Source organism: Spea bombifrons, chromosome 6 (assembly GCF_027358695.1).
Source record: "Spea bombifrons isolate aSpeBom1 chromosome 6, aSpeBom1.2.pri, whole genome shotgun sequence".
Classification (NCBI taxonomy): domain Eukaryota; kingdom Metazoa; phylum Chordata; class Amphibia; order Anura; family Pelobatidae; genus Spea; species Spea bombifrons.
This window is the reverse complement of record NC_071092.1, coordinates 18848483-18859790: the sequence shown is the minus strand read 5'-3', so window position 1 is coordinate 18859790 and position 11308 is coordinate 18848483. Positions and strand designations below refer to the sequence as shown.

Below are 11308 nucleotides of genomic sequence, written 5' to 3'. Positions count from 1 at the left end.
TCCTTCCAGAGAAGGCAGGAAAACAGGGAAAGGGGAGGTTAAATTTTTATAGTTTCCTGTCATTCTAAAGAGGCAGAGCCATGTCTCTCCTTAAGTGCCACGTGGAATGGCAGCAAAAAAAAGCCTTACTTATTTGGGCTGCAGGAGGTTTAAGATACAGGGAAGTATTGGAGCTAAAAAGTCCCTGAAAATGCCAAGCAGAATTACAAAATCACACAGAACTGCTAGAAACAGCTACCTGGTTTTTAAATCTGGCGCTCCCAAAAAAACTTCCTGTCATGTCTATCGTAAACCGGAGCACTCACCGCAGAAGTTCTTCTCCTGGAGGAATGTACCTAGAAGCACCCTCAGGTATTCGATGATCCCAACAGTGAGGAGGCCCAGGGCTAGGTAGATAGTCTCTGGGAATAGCTGGGGAGATCCACACAAAGTAGGGATGACGGAGGTAAGGGTAGCGGGGAACCAGGAGGGACAGACGCAGGACGACGGGGGACAAAAGAATTGCGGGAGCGGGTGACATTACCCCCCTCTATGAAGGCCGAGAATTGCCAGGTTTATCAGGAAATTTCTAGTGAAAATTCTTTAAACGTCGAGAAGCGTGAACGTCCTTGACTGACACCCAAGATCTTTCTTCTGGACCGTTACCTTTCCAATGTACCAGATATTGAACTGTGTTTCGAAATCTACGCGAATCCAGAATCGACGGGACTGAGTCTTCAAGGTGTTTAATGAAGAATCAAGTTGAGTAGTAACAGCAGAAATGATTCGAGCAGGAGGGGTAATAGGTTCAGGAACTGGACTTTCCTCTGAGGTAGAAATAAACGGTCTGGATAGCGCATCGGCCTTAATATTTTTGGATTCTGAGATGATAAAATTAGACCTAGACAGGAACAGCGTCCATCGGGCTTGTCTAGAGTTTAGGCGTTTGGCTGTGCTGAGATATTCTAGGTTTTTGTGATCGGTGAGGATAGTAATGGGATTTCGAGCTCCCTCGAGTAGACGTCGCCATTCTTAAAGAGCCCAAAACTATTCCAAGCAATTCTTGATTACCAACGTCATAATTAGCTTCAGTAGAGGAATATTTTCTGGAAAAAAGGTAGCATGGATGCAGACGACTTCCTTGTGTTAGGACAGCACAGCCCCAACTCCGATCTCGGAGACATCAACCTCGATAATAAAGGGCTTAGTGACGTCAGGGTGTACCAACACAGGAGCGGAAGAAAATGTCTGTTTCATGAGCTTGAATCTTCTACCCCTGGGCTGAGAGAGCTTTGTCATACTCACGTCTACTGTGAACGGGAGCACTCACCACAGAAAATCTTCTCCTGGAGAAATGTACCTAGAAGCACCCCCATGTATTCGATGATCCCAACAGTGAGGAGGCCCTGGAGTAGGTAGATATAGTAAGGTAGATAGTCTCTGGGTATAACTGGGGAGATCCACACGAAATAGGGATGACTGAGATAATCGGTCAGGACACAATTTGCTAAATGAGGAATCACAAAAGTGCAGGAGAATGGCAGAGAGCAAAATCAAATGCCAGTCATACGAGCCAGGGGTCAGTCACAGGACAGGCAGTCAGCCAGAGAACGGGTCGAATCCAAAGCGGGTAGTCAAGCAGTCCAGGTCATACACGTGGAGGAACGAACACAGCCAAATCAAGGATCAAAGGGTAGTCAGGACAAGCTAAAAGTCAGATACACCATAAAAAAACTTCAGACCAGGATAAACTTCAAAAAGACCACACAAGGAAACAGGACTTTCGGATTTTTTAGTTTGGCGCCGGTGGCCACCACGCCCCCAATGCTGACGACACGCATGCCCCCCCCTCCCTGTCAGAACGCACCAGCTGCTGCTAAAACTAGCGGCAGTGGTGCGCACATCCAGCAGGGGGAGCATGACCGCCACGCCGAGCACCCAGCCGGCGCTTCCTCCGGGAGCGGGAGAGACGGATGCAGGACGACAGCAGAATTGTGGGAGCGGGTGGCACTTCCTCTATTCCAAGGCTCCAACGCGTTTGTCTGACATCTGAAGCAGCGTCCATATTTATTCCACTGCTGTTATCAGCAAGACCAGTAAGGTGAAGAGAGCTGCGGCAATGCCTTTAGAAAACCTCTCTCCATGCCACAGACGGAGTGGCAAGACGACTCAGTAGTCCCTCCAGGGACTGAAGGTAAGGCCATCACTCTCGTACTTCTCCAGCCGGTCAGTAAAACATGCCTGTACCCTTCCTAGGGTGCCAGTAAGACCCTCAGCACAAGAAATACCCTGGAAGTAAATTATGGCTTCAAAGATGTCCCGAATAGAATAGAATGGATGACCACATATCAAAATTCCAATTTGAAAACCTTAATTGTGCATGTCACAAATGTGGCCGTTTAGCTCCCAAACAACCTGACAAACCTATGCACTGCAAACCTATGCACTGCACCCAGTGGATGTTGCTGAACACATCTTAAGGTGGGAGGTGTGCATTTCTCAACTGGGAATTTTGACATCTGGTCATCCTTGAACATGGAACTTTATTTTGGTGTTGCTGGTTGCCTCAATATGGAGGTAACGCAGCAAAATAGTTTGAGCGCGGAAGCGACTGCTAATCCCTATCTGTGGTTGTTTAACCCCATGATGTGTCAAGCACGTTATTGGTCATTACCCATATGATTTTGCCTGACATGCCTGGCTCATCATTGGCGGGTAAGGGGGTGTAAACAATTTTCCAAATACCAAGCAGTGCTCATTCAATGCATTTCCCTATACACATTGTGGATTACAATTTCATTAAAAAGTTAATACACGTCTCATGATCTATTACTCACACAGCCGCGTTGGCTCCAACTGATGATAGTGTTGCACAGAACTTTTTCCTATATAGCACATCTAGGCAATCGTTCAATTAGCTTTTCTAATATGGATATTAGGTTTATTGGGCCATAGTTTTCTGGTTCAGAACATTATCATTTCTAAATACGTTGAACATGGCACTGAACAAGCACGTTACAAAACAAGTATCACCTTGCAAAGAAAATCTGTACACTGAAAACGAAACTACAAGCTACTGATTCACTGAACAAAAAAAAAAAAATATTCATAATTTACCTGACTTACAAATAGCCATAATTGGGTCAACCCATTATGAATAGTTTATTAAGGCACATTGTTCCTATGGAGTAAACAGTATACAAAATTACACCCATTCCCCAGATCAGGTAAATCTTGTTTTAAATCAAATACACTCAAAGTAAACACAGACAATGACATTTTGTTTCTAACCAAATACCCTTTTCGTATATTAAGATGCATTTTACCCTTTATGCACAAGTTAAAAATAGTCAGTGTTTACCGCCATCTGACCACAACTGTCTAACATTAAATAACTCCTTAAATGTAATGGATGGATATTAAAAAAGACTGTATGAGCAAAAAGATGTAATGAGCAACACATTCATGTTATATTAATATTTATAATTACACAAGTCCATATATTTTAATATTGAGTTTATATAACCCAGTTTTAAAATATATGAACTCATAATTACGAATGCTCATGGAAAGACATCCAAACACCTTTCTGTGAAAAGGTAAATGGATTTGGCTGAAAAAATTAAACACAGGGTCCCAAACCTTCTTGCATAATTTAATCCTAATGGATTATTGTGCCTTTGGCTACATTTTAAGTCCAACATTATACAAAAAATGCGTGCGTTCCTCTACACAACCATTAACATGGCAAATGGCCTTGTATGTTATTGTCCAGCATTCTCCTGCCCTGAAGTGGAAGCTTCGGGGTGCACATTGTCAGCAAGATTGTGTGCATGCTCTAGGAATAAGTCTTTCAAGACACTTAGTTCTTTGGTAAGTAACTTGATTTTAGCCTCGAGTCTTTCATTTTCCTCTTTTAACTGGTTGACTCTTTGTAGAGTGTCTTGAGCTTTCTGCTTGCTCTTTAAGCGACTTTTCTTTACAGCCATGTTGTTCCGCTCCCGACGCAGGCGATACTCTTCACTGCTACGATCCATTCGTTGCCCCTTCTTGCTGCTCTTGCTTGGAGGGACAGCCTTTCCTCCTCCTACTGGATTTAATGGCACAAGCTGTGGTGCAGCTGGACTCCCTGGACGGGCATCACTCATGCCCTCTGAAGTGGTGGAAGGGGAGTGGTTCATTTGGCCCAACCTTCACTGACAGAGTAGACCAGAAATATAGAATGCTCTACATAAAAATGTCCTAAAATAAAGCAGACAATGCATTAATACTGTTAGCATCACGTACTTCTAGCTTTACTATGTTAGTCACTAGACAAGCATACAGACTCCTTAAACTGATTATGGTGATCAACAGAAAGGCTTGTTATTAACCCCTTGGCTTTCCCACCTGGGTGCTAAGCTGGTTTTCGGCATTTTGGTACATCTCGCCTTTAAACACTTCTATACTATACAAACTATATTTTTTTCAGCATACCCAGCAGATTAAAAATATACCATTGTTATATGTGTATGTCTCATCAGATTTAAGAAATAAAGCAAAATATGTGAAAAAACTTTTTTTTTTTTTTTTTACTTTTGAAGCAAACAAATGCGTTCGTAAATTTTATTTTTCTAAACTCTATCATCAAAACCTGTGTTGCTAAATGTTTGTAAACAAAAAAATTTCGGTGCGCTAAGCTAGTCTCAGGCTCAAATAATACAAATGTATAATATGAGGCCTACTAAACAGTGTGAGCATGCTGCAAATACAGTGTGTTGGCTGTACAATGTATACAAAAAACAAAATACTGTCTGCGCTTCTCACCCTAATAAAGTTGGCAACAAATATATAAACATAATATAAATAAGAGGTTTTGGTTATATGAATTGGCCAAAGCATAATTAAGCTCACCCGCCACGTCAAGGCACACTCTCAATAGGGTGAGAACCTACTCTCACCTCCTACATAGTGGGCACACAAAGTAGTTTATACTGCTACCAAAACTTTATTAATGTGTTGGGGGAGGTGCAATTAAACCTCCTCCCATTTAACCCCTGGACAGCAAGCTAAATGTTTGCTAAATGTTTGTACAAGGTAACCAGTTTAACCCCTTCGCGACCTTTGCCGGTTCAGGACCGTCATGACAAGAAGGTCACTAAATGACCTTTGACGGTCCTGAACCGTCAAAAAGTTAAATAAGCTTAGAAAGTGATCAAGGATCACTTTCTTCGCTTAAACGGCCTTGCTGCAATGCCTCGATGTCGAGGCATTCAACAAGGCCGAGATCGGCATCGGGGGCCATGTCTGGCCCCTCCCCGGGGCGTCAACAGCCGCCATACATTGTATGACGGCGGACGCCCGTTTTAAAAGCGTTTAGTAGGCGATCAACGATCGCCTCCTAAACTTAAATGGTGTCGCTGGAATGCCTCGATCAGGAGGCATCCAGCGACACCAAACACTTACCTTAAGGTGGGCTGTGACCGCTCCGGAGAGCGGTCACAGCCGCAGCTGCCGGTGATCTTCGCCATCAAGTAAGATGGCCGCCGCTCTGTAAAAAAAACAAACAAGAAAAAGTTTGCTAGATGGTCTCCAGACCCTCTAGAGAACTGGCTCCACTTGCTGGTTGAATACAGGTACTGCATTCAACCATGCAAGTCAATGGAGCCCAGCTTTCTAATCACTATGTGATTAGTAAAATATTCAAAAAAAAAATGGAAAAAAAAAAAAATGTGCTAACATTTAAAAATAATTATGCAGTGATGTCACTAGATGAACCATCCAGTACCAGCAAAATGTGTAAAAAAATATATATAAAGTATTAAAAAAATAAAAAAAATAAAAAAATAAAGTTTATTATTTTGAGCAAGTGCTAAAATTTCTCAAAAATCTCAAAGAGTTAAAATAAAAGCACTTCAAATACCCAAGGGGTGTCTAATATATAAAAAAAATGGCTGATGGGGTAAATTGGAGTGGCCTAGCTCACAGATAGGGCATAGGTACAGACTGACCAAAATGGAGAAAAAAAGCACACTTCCCAAATGTGGCATTTTAAATCTGAAACAACCCGACAAACCCATGCATGTCGGGTATCACTGCACTCAGGAGATGTTCCTGAACACATATTGGGGGGTTGTTTGACAGTGACATATACCAGAACCTGTATATCTATAACTAAAGTACAATTTGTGTGAAAAAAATTACTATTACAAAGTTTGACAAAGTGTAGTTCTATAATTGGTGCATGGAAAGGGTTAAAATAACAGCATTCGGAATACCCTGGGGTGTCTAGTTTTCCAAAATATATGGTTTGAATGGGTTAAATTGAGTTAACCGGCTTCAAAGATATTCCAAAGAGGAGATGGAGGCAGAATGACCAAATGACCACCTGAATTACGCATGCCCCAAAAGTAGCCTTTTATCAGCCAAACAATCTGACAAACCCATGCATGTGGGGTATCGCTGTACTCAGGAGATGTTCCTGAACACACATTGGGGTGTTGTTTGATAGTGACATATACCAGAACCTGTATATCTATAACTAAAGTACAATTTGTGTGGAAAAAAAATAAAAAAAATTACTATTACAAAGTTTGACAAAGTGTAGTTGTATAATTGGTGCATGGAAAGGGTTAAAATAACAGCATTTGGAATACCCTGGGGTGTCTAGTTTTCAAAAATATATGGTTTGAATGGGTTAAATTGAGTTAACCGGCTTCAAAGATGTTCCAAAGAGGAGATGGAGGCAGACTGACCAGATCTGTTAAAAAAGATTTGGAAATCATAAAACGCTGCTTGTACTTATTGCCCTATAACGTACAAAAAACAGCAAAAAAACATAAAAACATTGGGTATCTCTAAACTCAGGACAAGTAGTAGAATCTATTTAGCTAGTTTTTTTACTTGCTTTTTTAAGTGAGTAAAAGATTTTTCAAATAAAAGTCATAAAATGTCTTTTTTTTCCAATTTTTCACCATGTTTTTTTTATTTTTTTTATAGTAAATAAGATGATACGATCAAAATAATGGTATCTGAAGAAAGCCCATCTTGTCCTGAAAAAAACAATATATAACTTATGTGGGTACACTAAATGGGTGAGGAGAAAATTACACCTGAACACAAGCACCACAAAAGTATTAAAACAGCCTCGGTCCCACAGGGTAGAAAACGAAAAATGAGCCCGGTCCTTAAGGGGTTAAAATAAGCCGAAATTGAGAACATTTCACTGTGTTTTCATACTGTTTTATTGCTGAAAAGTCAATTTGATAGACTATCACAAAAATCCATCTTCAAATTTGATGTATGGTTGCCGACAATTAAACAGCTCTAGAGGCCTGGGAAGTTAAGATAGGGCAACATAACTATATATTGTTAAAAACTACACCCCCAGCTGCATCCAATGAGGTACTATTTGTATTATCATAAAGCTGAAGTGTACAACAAATAAGTGAATATTGCACACAAAAAAAAGTAAACATCAACATTTACATTTGTGTCTTGCACACTCCAGTTTTAAGGTAGAAATACGTGTAACCCCTCGTAGGATGCGTTAAGGGGTGTACTTTCCAGAAACTGCAGGCATCACCCCTCAATTTTTAAAAACAGTTTTTTGTAAGATTTTCAAAGTTCAGTTAAACAGCTCTAGCCACATGGGAAGTACCGTATTTGCTCGATTATAAGATGACCCCCCAAAATCTAAATATTAATTTAGGAAAAAAACAAAAAGCCTGAATATAAGACTACCCTATAGGAAAAAAAGTTTTACTAGTAAATATTAATTCATGTAAACAAATTTTTCATATTTAATAAAAGCTATGATTGAGAAAAATATATATTTTTTTATTTCCTTTTATTTGCCAACCTGCCCCCCAGTTATGCACATCTGCCCCCAGAAATGCCTTATACCCCCTATTTGCCACTCTGCCCCATGATGTGCCTTTTAACCCTCTATATGCCACTCTGCCTCCAGAAATGTCTTATACCCTCCTATATGCCACTCTACCCCATGATATGCCTTTTAACCCCCTATATGCCAGAGTGGCATATAGGGGGTTAAAAGGCATTTCTGGAGATATATATATATATATATATATATATATATACATAAATAAATATATATACATATAAATATATATAAAAATATATATATATAAATATATATATATATAAATATAAATATATATATAAATATAAATATATATATATATATAAATATATATATATATAAATATATATAAATATAAATATATATATATATAAATATATATAAATATATTAGGGCTGCAACAACTAATCGATAAAATCGATAATCGATAATGAAATTCGTTGGCAACGAATTTCATTATCGATTAGTTGAATCGATTATTATCGATTATAAAATGAGGGTTTTTTCAGAGCAAACGCTCTGAAAAATCCCACTCATTATATAATCCGTTTAGTCTGACTCACCGTCTCACAGCAGCAGCTCCTACTTACTCCCCCTCCCTGTAATCACTGTGACAACTGGCCCCGCCCCTTCCTTCTCCAGGCCAGAACCACATGGCTGTGACACTCATCTAACTGTAAGTATATGTATATATATATATATATATATATATATATATATATATATATATATATATATATATGTGTAAATATATATATATATATATATATATATATATATATATATATATATATATGTGTAAATATATATATATATATAATGTGTATATATATATATATGTGTATATATGTATGTAATATATATATATATATATATATATATATATATATATATATATTTGGGCTACTGAAAGTTAGGGGAGGTGGGGGTTAATTTAGGGGCAGTTATGGTTAGTGGGGTGTTTAGGGTTAATTTAGGGGCAGTTATGTTAATAGGGTGTTTAGGGTTAATTTAGGGGCAGTTATGTTAATAGGGTGTTTAGGGTTAATTTAGGAGCAGCTGTGGTTAATGGGGTGTTTGGGGTTAATTTGAGGCAGTTGTGGTTAATGGTGTGTTTAGGGTTAATTTAGGGGATGCTGTGGTTGATGGGGTCTTTAGGGTTAATTTAGGGGATGCTGTGGTTAAGGGTTAATTTAGGGGCAGTTATGGTTAATGGGGAGTTTAGGGTTAATTTAGGGGAATCTAAATCCTGGGGGCAGTGAAGTGACATATCTGGGGGTATAAGGCATATACAGTATATAAGGCATATGTGGGGAGGGTAGTGTGGCATGTCTGGGGAGGACGGAGTGGTGTATCAGGGTGTATAAGGCATATCTGGGGGTAGAGTGGCATATCTGGGGGTAGAGAAGTGGCATGTCTGGGAGGCAGGGTGGCATGTCTGGGGAGGATGGAGTGGGGTATCAGGGGATATAAGGCGTATCAGGCACAGTGGCAGATGTGGGAGGCAGCGTGGAGTGGCAGATGTTGGAGGCAGCGTGGAGTGGCAGATGTGGGAGGCAGCGTGGCATATGTGGGAGGCATTGTGGAGTGGCAGATGTGGGAGGCAGCATGGCGTGGCATATGTGGGGAGGGCAGGGTGGCATGTCTGGGGAGGATGGAGTGGTGTTTCAGGGGGTATAAGGCGTATCAGGCACAGTGGCATGTGGGGGGTAGAGTGGAGTGGCAGATGTGGGAGGCAGCGTGGTGTGGCAGATGTGGGAGGCAGCGTGGCGTGGCAGATGTGGGAGGCAGCGTGGAGTGGCATATGTGGGAGGCAGCGTGGAGTGGCAGATGTGGGAGGCAGCGTGGAGTGGCAGATGTGGGAGGCAGCGTGGAGTGGTATATGTGGGAGGCAGCGTGGAGTGCTGTGGTAGGCAGCGTGGCATATGTGGGGGGGCAGCATGGCATGTCTGGGAGGCAGCGTAGCAAGCCTGGGCTCAAATGTGCATATATTGGGGGGCTGGTTGGGAAATAAAGACAAGAAATGTGTTATCAAAGTTTTTTTTATTCTGCTGTTTGTATTTAACATCATTTGTTTAGTAAATTATTTAAATAAATGAAAAATTTACATTCATTTTTTTTATCCGATTAATCGAAAAAATAATCGGCCAACTAATCGATTATTAAAATAATCGTTAGTTGCAGCCCTAAAATATATATATAAATATAAATATATATAAATATATATATAAATGTATATAATTAAATGTATATAATATGTATATAAATTCCAAAATTAGTTACCAGCACTCCTGGGACTTGGTTTCAATAAATCTCTCAAAACTCTGTTACAAGTCAACGTTTCAGTCTTTTATTTTCAGACTGAAACCTTGACTTGTAACACAGAGTTTTGAGAGATTTATTGAAACCAAGTCCCAGGAGTGCTGGTAACTAATTTTGGAATATATATATATATATAAGTAAATATAACTGCTAACAGCAATCAAACTCCTATCAAGCCAAGGCAGCCAGTACATGCTGGAACCTAGGGATGATAGGAGTTTGAGTACAGCCTCCCTATGCCATGCTACCCCCCCCTTACACATCCATGCTATCACACACACACACTCATTCACAAACATTTAAATACTCATTCATTCCATTAATCACACATACTTCACACATTAATCACAACCCCCCACCCCCTTACCTGAACTGCAGTTCTCTCACTCGCAGACTTCTGCAGGGGCCCGGCTGTGCGAGCAACTTCTCTGGCCCCGCCCCCAGAGGAAGGAGGGGGAGGCAGAATTATGTGACACTCTGCTAGCTTCCTGCTGCTAATAGAAGAGACGCTGCTCGGGACCAAAGCACCGGTAAGCAGCCTGGCCCCAGCAGACATTTTTTGAGGTCTAATTAGAAGACGACCTCGATTATAAGACGAGGGGTATTTTTCAGAGCATTTACTCTGAAAAAAACCTCGTCTTATAATCGAGCAAATACGGTAATGCTGGCTACCACAGTGATCGTTTTGCTAGAATAATAAAATTATTTTGTAAAGTGCAACTATTTTACTTTCAAAAAATGTATTTTGGGGGTCTCTCTGCACTTTTGATCTTTAGTTATGTGCCCTACATTTATGTATTTGCGCTGAAAAAAAACCTTTATAAATAGATAAAAATCGATTCGACTAATCGATAATGAAAATCGTTGTCATTGATTTTCATTATCGATTAGTTGTTTCAGCCCTAATCACGAGTTTACCAGCCATTGCGACCCAGCTGCCATGAGCAGCTTCAGGGACTTTAGTGATGGTATCTTCAATCCACACAGACTTAAAACTATCCCCCTGTTGCATGATGGCGCAATAGGAATGATCCGATCAGTATAAGCAATTTGATTATATATATATATATATATATATATATATATATATATATATATATATATATATATATATATATATATATATATATATATATATATATA

General features: G+C 39.9%; 1 protein-coding gene across 1 annotated transcript in view; it reads right to left on the bottom strand.

Moving 5' to 3' along the window:
• Positions 1–3117: 3117 nt before the first annotated feature.
• CEBPG (CCAAT enhancer binding protein gamma) overlaps positions 3118–11308 on the bottom strand; it is a 32389-nt gene continuing 24198 nt past the window's right edge. The window contains exon 2 of the mRNA XM_053469104.1: positions 3118–4221. Coding sequence (XP_053325079.1) covers positions 3744–4160 — 417 coding nt within the window. The 5' untranslated portion in view covers positions 4161–4221 and the 3' untranslated portion in view covers positions 3118–3743. The remainder of the gene's footprint in view (positions 4222–11308) is intronic.